The sequence below is a fragment of the Perognathus longimembris genome, chromosome 14, assembly GCF_023159225.1.
Source record: "Perognathus longimembris pacificus isolate PPM17 chromosome 14, ASM2315922v1, whole genome shotgun sequence".
NCBI classification, from domain to species: Eukaryota; Metazoa; Chordata; class Mammalia; order Rodentia; family Heteromyidae; genus Perognathus; species Perognathus longimembris.
Genome location: NC_063174.1, coordinates 29413314 through 29432280, shown reverse-complemented (window position 1 = coordinate 29432280; position 18967 = coordinate 29413314). Strand labels below are relative to the sequence as shown.

General features: G+C 42.4%; 1 protein-coding gene across 1 annotated transcript in view; it reads left to right on the top strand.

The window, feature by feature from the left end:
- The window catches only part of LOC125363071 (reticulon-1-like), a 102187-nt gene extending 83893 nt beyond the window's left edge, over window positions 1-18294 (top strand). Inside the window, exons 2-3 of the mRNA XM_048362051.1 lie at window positions 9382-10152; window positions 17115-18294. Of these exons, the coding sequence (XP_048218008.1) occupies window positions 9382-10152; window positions 17115-17971 (1628 nt within the window). The 3' untranslated portion in view covers window positions 17972-18294. The remainder of the gene's footprint in view (window positions 1-9381; window positions 10153-17114) is intronic.
- The last annotated feature ends 673 nt before the right edge of the window (window positions 18295-18967 follow it).

Sequence of the window (18967 nt, the reverse complement as noted above, 5' to 3'; positions counted from 1 at the left end):
TTTTTCACCCTACAGAGACTCAATACACATTCTTCTCAGCAGCCCATGGAACATACTCCAAAATAGATCATATCATAGTCCACACAAAGAACCTCAGCAAATACAAGAGTATTGACATTATCCCATGTATTCTATGTATTCCATGTATTCCCATGTATTCTATCACAGTGGAATCAAGGTAGCCCTCAATAACAAAGGATACCACAGAAACTACACAAATACTTGGAGGCTAAACTCCTCACTATTATCTAACATTTGGGTCACAGACCAAATTAAGGATGAAATTAATGAGTTCATAAGCCACAATGACAATGAAAATACATCACAAAGAAACCTAAGGGATACAGCAGTGATGAGGGGCAAGACCATTGTCCTCAGCACACACAGTATAAGAATGGAATCAGAACAGGTAAATAACCTCATGATGCAGTTAAAATGACCGAAGAAAAAATTGAATCTAAAACGACTAGGAGGAGAGGGATCACAAAGATTAAAGAAGAGATAAAACTGGTTGAGAATAGAAAGACCATTCAACAAATAAATAAAACTGAAAGCTGCTTCTCTGAGAAAATAAATAAAATTGGCAGACCCCTTGCAAGACTTAAAAAAAAAAAAGACACTCATATTCATAAGATCAGGGACTCCACCGGAAAAATTACAAAAATACACAGGATATTCAAAAAATTATAAGGAACTATTTCCAGAACCTTTACTCAGTAACGAACAAAAATTTTACAGAGGGCTGGGGATGTAGCCTAGTGGCAAGAGTGCTTGCCTCGTATACATGAGGCCCTGGGTTCGATTCCCCAGCACCACATATACAGAAAATGGCCAGAAGTGGCGCTGTGGCTCAAGTGGCAGAGTGCTAGCCTTGAGCAAGAAGAAGCCAGGGACAGTGCTCAGGCCCTGAGTCCAAGCCCCAGGTCTGGCCAAAAAAAAAAATTTACAGAAATTTATCAATTGTTAGAGAAGTATAAATTGTCCAAACGGGATCAAGAAGAAATAAATCAACTAAATAACCTACAGTGAGATACAGGATGTTATCAAGAATCTCTGAACAAAGAAAAGCCCAGACCTGGAAGGATTCAGCAATGAATTCTATAAAACCTTCAGTGAGGAGCTAATACCAATACTCCTCAAACTCTTTCAGGAAATAGAAACAGAGGGAGAAATCCCAAACTCATTCTATGAAGCTAATATCATACTCATCCCCAAACCAGGCAAAGACCCAACAACAAAAAAAAAGAACTACAGACCGATATCACTAATGAACACAGATGCAAAGCTCCTCACCAAAATATTAGCTAACAGGATCCAGAAACTGATCAAGAAAATTATACATCACAATCAAGTAGGTTTCATCCCACAGATGCAAGATGGTTCAACATCTGCAAATCAATAAAGGTAATTCACCACATCAACAGAGCTAAGACCAAGAACCACATCATCATCATCTCAGCCGATGCCCAAAAAGCCTGTGACAATACAACACCCACACATGTTAAAAGCCCTGGAGAGAAGAGGAATAGAGGGAACATTCTTTAAAACAATAAAAGCCATATACAACAGACCAACTGCTAATATCATATTAAATGGGGAGAAACTAAAACCATTTCCCCTAAACTCAGGAACAAGACAAGGATGCCCTCTCTCTCCGCTTCTATTCAACATAGTGCTGGAATCCCTAGCCATAGCAAATAAGGCAACAGGAGGACATCAAAGGGATCCACATTGGTAAAGAAGAAATCAAACTATCCCTATTCGCAGATGACATGATTTTATATCTGAAGGACCCAAAAAACTCAGTCCCCAGTTTATTAGTTTATTAGTCCTCAGTTTATTAGTCCTAGAACTAAGAGATCATTTTGGCAAAGTAGCAGGATACAAAATCAACCCACGAAAATCAGCAGCTTTTCTGTACACCAGCAATGTACAAGCAAAAAAGGAAATTATGGAAATAATACCATTTGCAATAGCTAAAAAAAGAATAAATTAACTAGGGATTAACCTAACTAAAGACGTGAATGACCTATTTAATGAGAAGTATAAAAATCTAAAAAGGGAAATCAAAGAGGACACCAGGAGATGGAAAGACCTCCCATGCTCATGGGTAGGCAGAATCAATATAGTGAAAATGGTCATATTGCCCAAAATGTTATACAAATTCAATGCAATCCACATCAAGATCCCAGCTACATTCTTCACTGAAATAGAGATAGCAACCCATATATTCATATGGAACAGCAAAAGACCTGGAATATCCAAAGCAATTCTAGGCAAAATAAACAGCGCAGGAAGTATCACAATACCAGACTTCAAGATCTATTATAGAGCCCTCATAACAGAAACAGCCTGGTAGTGGCATAAAAATAGACCTGAAGACCAATGGAATAGGATAGAAGACCCAGAAATAAAGCCACATTCTTACAGTCAGCTGATATTTGACAAAGGAGCTAAAGACATACAATGGAAAAAAACATAGCCTCTTCAACTACTGGTGCTGGGAAAACTGGGCAGCCACATGTCAAAAACTCAAAGTAGACCCTAGCCTTTCACCATGCACCAAGACCAACTCAAAATGGATAAAGGACCTCAACATCAGACCTGAATCCCTGAAACTACTGAAGGACAGAGTAGGAGAGATGCTAGAACTTATAGGTACAGATAGGAACTTCCTGAACAGAGTCCCAGGGGCACAACAGATAGGGGAGAGTCTTAGCAAATGGGACTACCACAAAATAAAAAGTTTTTGCACAGGTATAGACATAGCCACCAAACTAGAAAGACAGCCAACCATATGGGAAAGGATCTTCACCAGCACAGCAACAGACAAAGGCCTAATATCCGTCATCTACAGAGAACTCAAAAAACTAACCCCCTCCAAACCCATTAAGCCAATTATGAAATGGGCAATGGAGCTAAAGAGAGACTTCACAGGAGAAGAGATAAAAATGGCAAAGAAACATATGAGGAAATGTTCAACATCCCTGGCAGTAAAGGAAATGCAAATAAAAACAACCCTGAGATACCACCTCACTCCAGTTAGAATGGCCTATACTCTGAACTCAGGCATCAACTAATGCTGGAGGGGATGTGGGGAAAGAGGAACCCTTCTCCACTGCTGATGGGAGTGCAAATTAGTACAACCACTTTGGAGAACAGTGTGGAGGTTCCTCAAAAAGCTCAGCATCGACATATCCTAATGACCCAGCCATACCACTCCTAGGCATCTATCCTGAACAACAGGTCTCAGGATATCATAAAGACATCTGCACAACCATGTTAATCACTGCACAATTCACAATAGCAAAAATATGGAAACAACCCAGATGTCCCACTACAGATGAATGGATTCAAAAAATGTGGTACCTATGCACAATGGAATACTACATAGCGATTAGAAATGATAAAATAGTGATATTCACAGGGAAATGGTCAGAACTTGAACAAATAATGTGGAGTGAAACAAGCCTAGAACACAGAGAACAAAGGGGCATGGTCCCCTTGATATATGACTTTTGGGAATGGGGGGACAGTAGAGACCAGGTCTGCAAAACTTCTTTTCAAATGGTATTTCCACATGTTTGGGTCAGCAACTTTACATTATGCATCTAAAAGTAAACAACTACTGAACCTAAAAAGGTCTTGAGTAGACCTTTCAGTGGATCACAATAGCTCAACAGCTATGTACACATGATCATATAAGACGAGGATAAGTAAAAACAACTCCAAGAGAAGGACACCGGAGGATTCTATTGTTGACGTTTAACGTTTAAAGTTCTAGGTGAATTTCCTTTGCCGTACCCTACGTGGTTACTGTATATGATTTTGGTACACTGGATATTGTATATATGCCTACCTGATCTAGGGAAGGGAAAGAAAAATGAGGGTATAAGATATCATAAGAAATGTACTCACTTCCTTATCGTGTAACTGTACCCCCTTTGCACAACACCTTATCAATAAAATTTAATTAAAAAATTGTTCAAAATGAAAGAGAAAACAAAAACACAGAATACATAGATGTAGCAATCCGCTAATTGTGTGCCCTCAGGTTTGTTACTGTTATTGTTTGGAAGGCTGTGTTGAGACAACTCAGGTCTTTTGATGAGATTCATTAAAAACTTCAATGGGTTGCCATTTACATGCAGCAGCTACCAAAGAGCTGAGATCTCAAAAAATCTTATCTTTCGCAAATTTAGCTGTATAAAAAGGGCTTGTCTTTACAGAGGCAGTTTCAATCTTTTATGCATATGCACAGTTTTAACACACAGAGCCAACTGTGTGATAGTGCACTTTCATTACACTGAATTGGAAAAAATGCACAAAATTCATCAAAACTCATGAAATTCCTTTGCATATTTTATGTGCAATATTGGAAATGATGCAAATTTGAAGTACATTGCATAATGCTCTGGAAAAAGTATGCTAGTAATTTAAAATAATGGGGGAAAATGGACACAACAACACTAGAAAGAACCTCAAACAATAAGCAAAAAAGAACTCCAAGTATGAAAGGGCACATTATAGGGATAGAGATGGCAAACCCAGTGAAGTAATTTATAAGAACTTTTGCAGTCATTAGTTCTATTTCAAAGTCTTCTTTTGTGACAACTAAGTTTTTCTTTTCTGTTTATAATATGGCTGTCTTAAGAGCATTCACATTCAAAATGGGTCTTCTCTGCCGACTCAACTGAGACACACAATATCTTCTAGAAACCCCCTCACAATCATTCAAGGTAACTCAATATTAAATTTTGATACAACTGATCTGTGTATAACTGGAGGAACACTAATCACTTACCCAGAATTCACCTTCTAATTTCTCCCAAATAGCTTTTTTAAAAAATTCATTATGAATTATAGTTCTGGGATTTCATTTCTAGAATTTCAACAGTTTTTTTTTAATCTTTGGGATTGTAATTTTGGGAATTCATTTTAGACTGTACAGATTTTGATGCTTTGGGATTTTGACAATTCTATGCTGGCATTCAGGATCCTGTCCTTTAGGATCTGATCAGCTAGAGTTGCATAAGTGATTTGGGACCTCTTCCTATAGCTAGCTGTATTAGCAGTGGGACAAAGGAGTTATTTTATTTTCATGCTGGGCTCTTTAAGCAAGACAAAGTAGGCAGGATAAGAATTCAAAGTGTAAGAGTTCTCCCAGGTTTTGATCCTACTTACATAATTTCTCAAATAATGTCGACACAGTCCAGATTCTGTGTTTTCAGTTAGTACCATATATCTAGGAACATCTAATTTCTGCAGGATCACTTCAGGGAAAATTACAGAGATTCTTGCTTTTTTTTCCCCTAGGGTAAGAAGAAGTTCGATCAGACTGTAGTGGCAGCCAGTCAGTATAAAAATTATGGGAAGGGGAAAGGGATTTCCTGTGTTCTTAACTTCCCACAAAATGACAGGTCTTACCTGGGAGATGCTGGTTTCTTGCTGAATGTCTGCCACGATCAGAGCACTATTGTGCTCAGATGAAGCTCCACCACATTGCTTAATAGCATTCTTTCTCTATTGTTCATATGCCAGGTTAAAAAGGCACTTTTTGTATGTTGTATTAATCATTCTTACTTTGTTCTCTGTAGAATATGTCCCATCATTTATTAATGGAGAGGTTTACACATTTTATATAGAATGGCTACTGCGCACAACATAGTACAGTAGTCATAAGCCTCAAATTCCAGGAGCTGACAGATTAGTATGAGATAATAGGGACATTTGCAAGTCAAATGTCACAGAGGTCACATGAATAGTATAAATTCAATGATATAAGAATGAGGATGGAGAACAATAGGGAGAAGTTTGATTCTACAGGTATGGTTATTACTATGGGCTGAATTTGTGTGTTCCTACAAAAGTTTTGGTTGGTCTTGAAATCCTAACCAAAGTGATGTTCTTTGGAGATGAAGACCTCTGAAAATGATTAGTTACTGAGGATCAATGCCCATATAAAAAAATCTCCATATGGAGCCATCCCTCCTCCTACCTTGTGAAGTTATAGCAAAAAGTCAGCTAGCTAGAAAGCAGGTACTCGCCAACACTGAATCTACTGGGCCCTTGGAAGTTCCAAACTCCAGAATAAATTTCTCTTGCTTATAAGCTACCTACTTTATAGTAGGGTTGTTATAGCAACCCTAATGAAGTAAATCAGTCAGCAAATTAGTCATAGAGGAGGGGGCACTTAAAGTTTCTTTTCACTGATGGCTTGAGGTTGAAAGAGAGCTGGATGTAGAAATTAGAAGGATAAAGTGTTAATGATAGGTAGTTTGTATGAAATGGAACTTAATGTTTAAATTGGAGAGTGGAAGACAAGGCTATACAAGTTGGCCAATCAAGTGTGTGTCTGTGAAAGATTTTGATTCAAGGAGTGAGTCAGGAGCAATGGAGACTGCTGGGAAGGATGTGGAGTCACACTGTGTTAGATACCAGGCTGCAGAGTTTAAGGAGTATCCAGAGAAGCCACACAAAGGCCTGGGGCTGGGTGCTGAGCAAGCAGCACTAGTATTTAGTATGAGGACTCTAGGGGTGGGGGTTGGGGGGTGGGGAGACGGGCTGGGGGGCTAGGGGGCGAGGCAGGGGAGATAGAGCATGGTAGGTAGAGGTGATAATGCCAGGAGCTCTATGGTGGCCCTTGCAATGAAAGCATTGAGTAGTAGCTGGATGGTAATGCCTATGACACAAGCCTGGAAGCAACTGTGTCTTCTGTGGTGTATCAGTCCATTTCCACCCCATCCCTCCAGACCAGTCATATCCTGGACAGACACACCTTCTTACTTTCTGAGGGACAACTCATTAGTAACATAGGCAAGTCATTGTAAAAATGAACACAAGCAAACAACAACAAAACCTGGTAGAAAAAATCTCAGGATCCAAATAGCTGTAGTGAAATGTCTGAGATTGAGTCCCCTGACTCTAGTGAGGTGTACAAGCAGGCTAATCTCCCATAAAGCAGGAAGTGTTAAGAAACCTTTAGGATGAAAGTGTGTATGCACTCACTGATTTAAATTTAAGAGATTTTTTTTGGTGGAATATGTATGCTTAGCCAACATGACCCATATAGAAACAATATTATTATTCCTTTGGCTATTGAGTTTTATTTTGGCCTAACTTAAAAAGAGGAGCTGGTATTTGGAAAGGAAATGCAAACAGAAACTTAGTACTGAATTGTACGGATTCATTAATCAGGCCATTTGATGAAAGAAGTCTCATTAGCAATTTGAGGGAATCTACCAGCCTGTCTTCTTGCATAATCCTGATATTTTTGCTCAATTCTAAGTTTCATAATTATTTTTTTATTTTGTAAATAGTTATTGAATATCAACTATGGGGCCAGGACTTGGTCTACTTGGTAGGTTTCCTTAGTGGGAAAAATAGTAAAAGATTTCTACTTTCATAGAACATACCTACTAAGAAAAGAAAACATGCAATAACAATGATTTAATGCTACAATACATTAGAAGGAGAAAAGTTATATGAGAAAAGTGCAGAAGAGTAAAGGGGAATGGGTTTCCAGAAAGTAGTAAGGAAAGAGCAGGCTGGAATTTGAGGCTGAGTAGTCAGGGTTCCCTTCTTTCCAGAGTTGACACTTGAAGTAAGGATTTAGAAGTGAGGGAGGTGGCAGTGCAGTTGTCTGGAGGAAGAATTCCCAAAAGAAAAACAGCTCACGCCGAAGTGCTGAGAAATGAGGGTGCCAGAATGGAGAAGGGCTTTGTGCTTTTCCATTCCCCATGACCGGTTGAAAAATAGAAAGGAAACCAAATAAAATAAAAGTTAAGTGTATTTATATTAATGCTAATGCAAAATTACTTGGGAAAAATATCTTTACAAACTTGAGAAGAGCATTAGGAGAGGTTTTCTGGCTTATAGGCTATTTTGGGTGTGAATGCTGGCCCTACCACATTTACTGCTGGTAAAATCTTAGAAGAGTTATCCAACCTCTTTTTCCTTGGTTTTCTCATCTATGAAATGAACCTAGTAACTGTACCCACCCTTTAGAATTGCCCCAGTGGGGCTGGGGATATGGCCTAGTGGCAAGAGTGCTTGCCTCCTATACATGAAGCCCTGGGTTCGATTCCCCAGCACCACATATACAGAAAATGGCCAGAAGTGGTGCTGTGGCTCAAGTGGCAGAGTGCTAGCCTTGAGCAAAAAGAAGCCAGGGACAGTGCTCAGCCCCTGAGTCCAAGGCCCAGGACTGGCAAAAAAAAAAAAAAAAAAAAATAGAATTGCCCCAGTGAATACATGTATGATATGGCAAATAATCAAATGTTAGATATTGTTATTAGATTACTACTACTGCTTTGATTATTTTTGTAGAAGTTAGTCCTTTGATTATTTTTGTCTTTGGGTGTGTCTAGAGTTTTTATATTGTGGATGCTGTGTGTGTGTGTGTGTGTGTGTGTGTGTGTGTGTGTGTGTGTGTGTGATTCTATGATGTGTTTGTATATAGATATGTGAGGCTTGATTTATAAAATTGTTGTAAGGATTAGGTAAAAATAAAAACCTCATTGCTTAGTAAACAGTAAATCCTCAATGATATTAGTGTTCTTTTTTGACACTGTTGTATAACCCGCCCTACCCTCCCCAAATCCAAAAAACAGATGGTATTCTTTTTTTGCTCAAAATGCATTTGTGTCTAGGTGCTGGAATAAAGATTGGGGGAAACATGTAAACTTAAAGTTATAAACTTGTTTTGTCCTTAGCACAGCCCGTGGAAGGAATTCCCAGTGGTGCAGTTTGGATGTCTCTGGAAGGCAAATAATTGGCATTAGAGGAGAGAATGAGGGAGAAAGTGAGGAGTAGGAAAGCAAGCCATTAAGTGATTCCTCTTGAGTGACACTCAAAACTAGGCGCCCCTTTCTCTGAGGACCTTAAAAGGGAAAATGGATGGGTTCAGTCCAAAGGAATGAGGTCTCCAAGAGTAGAAGGACTGACGAGAGAGTTGAGGGATTTCTCAGCTGTGGAGCCTCCAGGAGCAGCCCTTATTCTAGCCCATTACCTTCTGTATTTACTAACCTGGATTTATCTACATTTCTGCCTCTGTTTCAAAGGCCAGTAAGACTGTTGATGCAAAGCAAGCTTCTTTTACATAACACTGAGTTAAGTTAAGACTCTGTGTTGAGGTAGTATGTATCAAAAATCAGTTTTCTAGTCCCCTTGAATGTGTCTGGAGTGTCTGGGCCTGGCAGCTTATGTGAGCTGCTGAATGTGCTCTATGAAAAATATCAGAGCTGTGGATAGTCAGGTAAACAGAGAAAATCAGCATGCTGGTGCTCCGAGTCCTCATTAAGGCAGGCTGGGTTGGTGGGTCAGGAAGGAGAGAGACCTGCAATGAGGTACCACTCAGTCTACTGCCATTTTGATTGACAGGTGTGGCAGTTGTTTCCAGTGCCCTGGATCACTCCTTTACGACACCCAAAGATGGAGAAGGAGTGTGTTACACTTCTCTGATTTCTGACATCTGCTACTCACCCTACGAGGATGCTACATATTTCACAGGAAGTTTTCAGAAGGAAAACGGCCACATCACCAGTTCAGAGAGCCCTGAGGAGCTGGGGTCCCCTCGCCCTCCCTTACCAGAAGTGCCTGGGATGGAGCCTCATGGGGTGTTGAGTTCTGATTCTGGAATAGAGATGACTCCTGCCGAGTCCACGGAAGTGAACAAGATCCTCGAGGAGCCCTTGGACCAGATGAAAGCAGAAACCTATAAGTACATTGACATTGCCCGGCCAGAGGAGGTGAAATGTCAGGAGCATCATCAGCCTGAGCTGGGAAATAAAGACTTGGACTTTAAGAACAAGGACAGTGACATCTCCACAAAACCAGGAGGGATTCGGGAACCTGACAAACCAGCTCCCGTGGAGGGAAAAATCGTCAAGGACCACTTATTCGAAGAATCTACCTTTGCTCCTTACATAGATGATCTGTCCAAGGAGCAGCACTCTGCTCCTCTGGTCAGTGCCCCCATCAAGATCACACTGACGGAAATCGAACCTTCACTCGCAACTGCTATCCAAGAAGAGAGCCCTGAGAAGCAGGATCTCTGTCTGAAGCCAAGTCCTGACATAGTCCCCACTGTCACCGTCTCAGAGCCGGAAGATGACAGCCCAGGATCTGTCACCCCTCCATCTTCTGGAACAGGTAAAAGCACTGTCATTCCCCAACCTCCAGAAAGCCTAGCACATGGAGATGGAATTCCCAAAGCACTTCCTAGGGAATGTGGCATTCAATATGTGCGATTGTGGTCTCTTGCAGTCTTATTTGGTTGAATTGATTTAATTACCACGCAAATTTGTCAGGCCTGTGCCTGTTGTATGAAGGCTGAGATGCAGGATTTCCCTCCAAGTCACATTGGATTTACTTTGTGTTTCTTTCTCTTTAATGGCAAGGTAATGCTTATACACTGAAACACCTATACCCTGGTATAGCTCTGCTTTCCCGCTTAATGTCCAGATCTCCCAGAGGCCTCATGGGGAAGAGAGCTCCTTTGACTGGGCTTCATTTGCAGGGACATTTAGCATTCCCAGGAGAGACGGAGAGAAGGTAGAATTCAGTTATCCCAGGCAGTGAGAGAAAACATCAAAAAAGGGCACTCTTCCCCTCTCCCTTCCATCTTAGCCCTATCAGCTTAATTAATTCACTGACATTCTATCATTAAGATATGTTTGGTGAGAATTAAGAGAAAAATCTATTTAGAGTTCACGAGGCTTAGCATTTTTAAAATTTGATATTACCCTGCTCTAACTCAAGGCAGGATATTAAATTAGATTCTAATTGTTGTTTCAAATACAAAGGGGACCATGTAAAAGACCCTGTAAAAGACCAGGGTGGTATTAGGAGCTTCCTCAACCTTCACAACTCATCTTAACCCCATACCAGCTATCCCATGCTCTGTAACCACCCATCACTGCCCATGGGGCAACTAGATAAAGAGGACTCCAGACTCTTTCTATGCTCTCCTAGGGCTGGCATTATAACTGTACCAAGTGCTGGTCAGCATTTTGGGTGGAAGAAATCCTGACTCTACACTCCAGGGTCTTGTTTTAGAGCAGAGAAGGCTTAATGAAAGTCTCTCCTTTCTGTTTCCCTAAAGACAAGCATAGTGATTCATCTTCTTCACTGACATTACCTCATTCAACCGTACAGCTCCCAGGGTTCATGACACCAAGATCCCTGATTTTTCAAATTCATTCGTTCACTTAACAAACAGTGCAGACTTTTCTTGGTCAGGCATGCTATGAGGCACTGGTGATATGGAAATTAAAACAAACAAAAGCTAGCCCTTCCGCTCTAGTAAGACAGATGATGAAGAGAACAGTCCTACTTCAGTGTGATTTGTGTTCTGAGAAAGAGAAATATAGAGTGCCAAGAATATCTGAGTCCAATAGCTCCCCAAATAATGGAGACTGAAGGTGCCCCCCCAAGGGAGCAGGATGAGGCAGGTGCGAATATGGAGACACAGTGACCTGCATGTAAGAGCCTACGAGATTTGGCTGTTGCTAGATAGCAAATGAAGGAACTGAGAATCTAACTGAAACTAGATGTGACTTGTCTCAGCCTGCAACATGAGGTAGAGACAAAGCTGAGTGTCAGGGAGAAGTTTCTTTGAATTGGAGGTTCTAAACAGATAACTGAATGGAGTGTGAGAAAAGCTCACACAAATAACAGGAAAAGGCATAAAGCTACAGGGACAGCCATGCAAAGGCCCTGAGCAGGTGTTCAGGGAACACCTGAAATGCTAATGTGGCCAGAATGGAAAGATGGGAAAGGTTTCGAGTGATCCTTCTGCAGGTTGCATGGGGAAAAAAGCCAGGAAGAAAGAGAGACCTAAAAGACACTATCATTCACTATGGACACCAGCACCTGCAACAGGATAGAACAGCCTCCCCTTTTCATTTATGGCATCCTTATTACCTATAACAACAGATACTTCATTCTACTTGACTCCCCTGCCTGCCTCCTTCCCTCCCTCCCTCCTTCCTTCCCTTCCTTATTCCTTCCCCTCCTTTCCTCTTGGCCTCCCTCCCTCCCCTCCCCTCCTTCCCTTTTGTCCTTCCTTCCACCAGTTCTGGGGATTGAACTCAGGGCTTTGTGCTTATTCTTGGCATTTTTGCTCAAGGCGGGCACTCTACCTACAATTCCACTTCTTTTGGGTGGCTAATTGGAAATAAGAGTCTCACAAACTTTCTTGCCTAGGCTGGCTTACAATCATGATCCTCAGATCTCAACCTCCTGAGTAGCTAGGATTATAGGCCTGACCAACTGGTACCTGGCTCCAAGTTTCCTTTGACTCATAATAAGCACATTGTGTTCAAAGTCACATCTTTGCTTGTCCAAAATGGAACTCATCAATCCCTTTTCTTTCACACTTCTGCCAATGCTATGGAGGCAGGAACTGGGTATGCCCCAGCATTCGTGTTGAGAGGCTTCCTGTATGAGAAACCAGAAGGATGCATACCTCAGGAAAGAAAGAATTTTCTCCTCTTGTCCATCAGACCAGATCTTTGTTTGACTTCCATGCTTCTAGCTATGGAATCCCTGCTCATTTTACTCTCCTAGGCTCAGCATTTCTTCTTTTTTTCACCCACCATATGAATTAAACCCTTGGTCTCTAACTTCTCTTGTTCAATAACTCTTGAATTATCCCCTTTCCATCCCATGGTCACCAAAAACTCAGGTTATCATTATTTATAATGTCAATGATTGTAATATCCTCTTAATGAGTCAACCCTCCTCCACTCCTTTGTTAGATTTATTCTTGCTCTTCCAGGACCCATCAGTGCTGATTTTTTAAACTGGCTTTTGGGAACTCCCATGTCCCATTTATCTTTTTAGTCACTTCAATACCCTGCATCATTCCCCACAATACTCCAGCTCCACTCTTGCTATAGCCACTGTTTGACTCACACCCTTTCCTGTTTCATATCAGAATCTTTGCCCAGAAGATCCACTCTGAGACAATGTCTGCCTTTCATGCCTCTATTTACATTTTAGGAACAATTTCAATGTACCTTCTTCAGTTACCCCCTTCAAGTTTCTCTGGAACTTGGTACCACTCAGTCTGGTTTGTCTTGTTTTCTTCTTATTCATTAGAGTAGAGGAAGCTGTGAAATACCAGCTACAGTGATGGTAACTGAGACTAGAAATGGAGGTGGGGAGAAGAGGCCAGGATAGAGCTCCTGGGAGGCTGCCTTGCTTGGGAAGGCAGTGATGAGTTGTGGACACAGCAGTTAAATTGGAAGAGAATTGGAAGAGTGTTGCAAAAACTTCAGAGGAATGGACAACATATCAAATGCTGCTGAGAGGTCACAGGGGATGAGACCTCAAACCTGGCCAGGAAATTACCAGTGAATAGAGGTCAGAATTTGAGGCATTCATTCAAATTCATATATTCCTTTAATTCTGGTAGTTTCACCTGAATTTAAAGTTACTTCTCACCCATGGAGTACTTATATGGAGATAGGCTGCCATTCTGCAAGTGAAGATCAGGCCTTTCTGTCTTAAAAACAGCTTTATTAATGTATAGCACACATGTAACATTTCAATTGATTTTAGTGTCTTAATATACTTGGGATCTACCATCACAATACATTTTATAGCATTTTTATTACCATGAAAGAAACTCTGTGCCCTATTTGGGTGCCCTGTAGTACCCTATATTTGGGTACCCTTTTCCCTACAATTCTTTTTTTTTTTTTTTGGCCAGTCCTGGGCCTTGGACTCAGGGCCTGAGCACTGTCCCTGGCTTCTTCCCGCTCAAGGCTAGCACTCTGCCACTTGAGCCACAGCGCCGCTTCTGGCCGTTTTCTGTATATGTGGTACTGGGGAATCGAACCTAGGGCCTCGTGTATCCGAAGCAGGCACTCTTGCCACTAGGCTATATCCCCAGCCCCATTTTTTTTTTGTGGGTTTTTTTTTTTTTTTTTGGCCAGTCCTGGGGCTTGGACTCAGGGCCTGAGCACTGTCCCTGGCTTCTTTTTGCTCAAGGCTAGCACTCTGCCACTTGAGCCACAGCGCCACTTCTGGCCATTTTCTGTATATGTGGTGCTGGGGAATCGAACCCAGGGCCTCATGTATATGAGGCAGGCACTCTTTGCCACTAGGCCATATCCCCAGCCCCACCCTACAATTCTAATCAACTTCCTGCCTATATGGGTTTGCTTATGGAGGACATTTCCTATACATAATCATATAATATACAGTTTTTATGACTGGTTTATTTTACTTAGTATACTTTTTTTAGTTATGTTTTATCATTTATCCTTACTTCATACCTATCTATGGCACCATAATATTCTGTTGTAAGAGTGTAGCATATTTTATTTATCCATTCTTTGTTTGAGAGACATTAGTTATTTCCACTTTGGGTAATTATAATGAACATTGCTGTTAGAAACATTCATGTTTATGTTTTTATGTGGACAGGAACCAGAAACTAGAGGTGAAGGGAGCATGTACAATGTGCAGAACAGAGCAAAGAAAAGTGAGAATGGATTTGAGGGGAGCGGGGGGAAACAAAGAGAAAAACCAGTCCAGTGACACTTGTTTCACCTACTCTGTCTAGACTTCAAGCTCTTATCTCTAAAGTGTCTGCCACCCAAGAAAAGGCTAGCAGATGGAGCTGTGATGCTGTCATTTGCAGCTCTACAGAGATACAGATGGTTGCTTAGTTGATAATGGCCTCTCCTCTTTGTCGTCCTCCTCATTGCTGTAGCTAACCATTCTGAAGGAAGCTGATGTAACTTTTGCACATTGATGATGCTGGGAATCATAACAGAGTACTATATGTGCAGCTTATTAAATAGCCAATTGTTATGAAAATAGCATTTGAGTTCATACAACAAATTTACAATTACCTGAGAGATAATGTTGTGGTTGTTTTAAGATACTTAAGAGGTTGATCACACCATTTCTCTCCTCAGAACCTTCCAATAATTTCTCTTTTCAACTCAGTCAAATAGCCCCTGAGATCAGAACCCCCATGTCCCTCACTTCTTTTTATCATTTGCCCCCTTATTCCCTTGGCCAGGATACACCAGCCTCCTGTCACTATCTAGAAATCGTTGGAACTCCCCCCTCTGTGCCTTTGCCCTATCTATCAGTTTCTTTGGCATGTCTTGCTTTTCCTCTGACAATCTTCATGAGTCACTGTCACACTTTCTTTGAATGCTAATATTGGTTCACTTCTTCCTGAGGCCTATTCCAACCTCCCTACTTAAAGCTATAAACTTAGCCCACCTGGTCACAGCACTCCTGATTCCCTTACTCAACTTTACTCTTAACTTTTTTTTTTTTTTGGCCAGTCCTGGGCCTTGGACTCAGGGCCTGAGCACTGTCCCTGGCTTCTTCCCGCTCAAGGCTAGCACTCTGCCACTTGAGCCACAGCGCCGCTTCTGGCCGTTTTCTGTATATGTGGTGCTGGGGAATCGAACCTAGGGCCTCGTGTATCCGAGGCAGGCACTCTTGCCACTAGGCTATATCCCCAGCCCCTACTCTTAACTTTTGATTCCTTTACCCTTGCTTTATGCAGCTAACACAACAGATGCTTCCCTTATTACATATATTCTTTATATATTGCATTCCTTCCCCATTAGAATACAAGCAGGAATTTTGTTATCTGTCTCTTTCACTAATACATCCCGAGTTCCTTGAAGAGGGCCCAAGACATAATAGAGCCTTCATAAATAATAAATGAGTGAAATATTTATGAGTAAAGTCAATAATTCTTTATAAGGAATTAGAAACATTAAAATGTTTGATCCTCGGCAATCTTAAGGCAGCACATGATGTAGCCACACATAATCTGCTCCTCTTACCTCCCACTGGCCTTCAGAACTTTGAGAAAGCATTGGACAACTAGTTCTTGTTCACAAAAGGCCTGGAGACCAGTGTCAAGGATATTCTAAAATAAAGCCCTGCTCTATGGCCAGGCAGACCAAGCTCCTGAACACTGTTGTCATGGTGATCTTAGGCTAGTTGTGTCCAAGAGAGAAAGGGCCCAGCAAGATTGCCAGTATGGCTTTCAGGCCCTTTGGATAAACATCAGGCAGAAGGCAAGCATTCACCCAGGAGAGTGGGGTGGCTACCTGCTATGTTCTTCTCAAGAGGAGAGGAGGGAGGTGGAGAATGGGGAGGGGTGTTGCCCCTGTTGGAATCCCTGCAGGAAGTTGCTTGATGGTATTATGCACAGCCTGCTTTTGGGATTAGCAAAGAAACAATATCTTGTAATTACTCCATCTAGCTGTACTTTTCCTCCTTATTCAAAAGGAATAAAGATATTGATTCTTGGGGCTGGGAATATGGCCTAGTGGCAAGAGTGCTTGCCTCCTACACATGAAGCTCTCCGTTTGATTCCCCAGCACCACATATATTGAAAATGGCCAGAAGGGGCGCTGTGGCTCAGGTGGCAGAGTGCTAGCCTTGAGTGGGAAGAAGCCAGGGAAGGTGCTCAGGCCCTGAGTCCAAGGCCCAGGACTGGCAAAAAAAAAAAAAAAAGATATTGATTCTTATGGGAAATATAAAGTTCAGAAATTAAGTTGCATCCATGCATCCAGATTATCTGTCTTTGTCTTGGTAAAGCCTGAAAATCCATGGATGTGGAATGATGAATGATTCTCACATTTGTAGATGTATTCCTCATATTAACCAATGAAATCTGTGATACTGACTCCCCACTTCAAAGAATGACAGCATAAATAAAAATTACGTCTACCATCTTTGTTGCATTGAGACAGAAAGAACCAAAACCAAAACAAGTCTCTGTTGCTATGAAATTGCTGGGTCTTTTTTTAAAATAACTAGATGAAGATGGATAGGTATGCATAATGCTGATTAATTGGGCCACAACAGTAATTAGCCTTTTAGTTCAGGTGGCCTGTCTTTCCAGCCTAGTCCTAGAAACAGACTTATTTTTGTGCTAATGAGATATGTGTTCCTCAGGCAACCACCAAACATTTCCCCTAATGGTATTTTGTTTTTATTTCTTCTCTGTGTCCATCTGTCTGTCTGTATGTGTGTGTGTGTGTGTGTGTGTGTGTGTGTGTGCGCGCGCGCGCACGTGCACGCATGCCTCTCTGGCTCTTCCTGGCACTGTGGAATGACAGAACCATCTGTGGCAGAGTCTCAGGGGAAAGGCAGCCTCTCAGAGGATGAGTTGATCACTGCCATTAAAGAAGCCAAAGGGTTATCCTATGAAACCGCAGAGAGCCCACGGTCGGTGGGGCCAGTGGCCGACAGACGTGAGGCCAAGGCCAGGTCTGGGCTGCCAACCATCCCCAGCCCTCTGGACCATGAGGCGAGCAGCGCTGAGTCAGGAGACTCAGAAATTGAGCTGGTGTCAGAGGACCCCATGGCCTCTGAAGATGCGTTGCCCTCCAGTTATGTCACCTTTGGCCACGTGGCCGGCCCGCCTCCTTCGCCCGCATCCCCGTCCATCCAGTACAGCATCCTGAGGGAGGAGCGCGAAGCCGAGTTGGACAGCGAGCTCATCATCGAATCCTGCGACGCCTCCTCCGCCTCCGAGGAGAGCCCCAAGAGAGAGCAGGACTCGCCCCCCATGAAGCCAGGTGCCCTGCATGCCATCCGGGAGGAGACCTGCACCCGAGGGGAGGAGCGTACGCCCAGCCTTCCGGAGCCAGCACAGCCGGACCCCTTCCTCCACTTCCCCTTGGTTGGCCCCCAAGTCAATCCCGAGCTGCCCTCTGCAGACCAAGCCCCCGAGCCTGAGGATCCCACTTTGCTGTGGAAACCTGCAGAAGCATCAGCGAGCTCCAACCAAAGTCCTGCAGCCCCGGAGGTCCCTGAGCCTGCAGGTCCTGGTGTTGCCCCCTCGCTGCTGCTGCTTCTCAATAGGCAAAAAGGTAAAGGGACAGCTTTCTGGTTGAAGCTGGGTTGCCCGGTGAGTGTCTGTCCTTCCACTCTGGGTGTTCTGGGGAATCAGCAGCAAGGCCTTCCTGGCTGACTTGGAGCTGACACCATGCTGGTCACACAAATGACCCAAGAACAACCAAGGGCTGAGAGAGGAGAAACACTGGCAGCAGTGACATAGCCATGTCAGAATTAGGGGTGCTGGTAGGCCGAACCTAAGTACCCTTAATACTAAGCCATTTTGTGAACCCTCCAAGAGCACCTAATGGAGGATTGTGTCTTTCCGTTCATTCCAGAGCTGGAAAGAGATGATTTTCTCCTCTCCTTCCTAGCTGACTTCTTATTTCCCACTTCCTCAATGACGGAGTGGCTAGCTCTCTCCAGGTTGAAACCCACCATTAGTAAGGATTCATTTTGTCAACCAAAGGTACTTGCTTTCTTCATCTCTCTCTCTGTCTCTCTGTTTTTGTCACTCTCTGTCTCTCTCTCTCTCTGTCTCTCTGTCTCTCTCTGTCTCTCTCTCTGTCTCTCGCTCTCTGTCTCTCTCTTTCTCTCTCTCTCTCTCCCAGTCCTGAGGCTTGGACTCAGGGCCTGAGCACTTGTCTCTGGCTTATTTTTGCTCAAGGCTCGCACTCTACCACTTGAGCCACAGCACCATTTCCGGCCTTTTCTGTTTTTGTGGTGCTGAGGAATTAAACCCAGAGCTTCATGCATGCTAGGCAAGCACTCTACCGCTAAGCCACATTCCCATCCCAGTGTTTTCTGAGGTCATAACCATTCTTCCTCTTTACCTAAAGAACCGAACACTTGGGTTATGATAAGATTTCTGTGTCTCAGACAGTCAGGAACAGCACTGACCAAAGTTGGTCCCAGAGTTTCTTCTGTCTGTCTCTGAGTGACATATAATTATTAATTTATTTTATTAATCTTTAAAATCATTTATATCTTAATATTAGTTTAATTTGTTCTGCCCATAAGAGATCTTCAAATGAAGGACAATTGGAAGTCATAACTGTCCAGACACTATGTATGTGTATATAGGATATTTTCCTCCTGCTCCCCAAATCACTAGCAGCACCTGGTTGTAGTT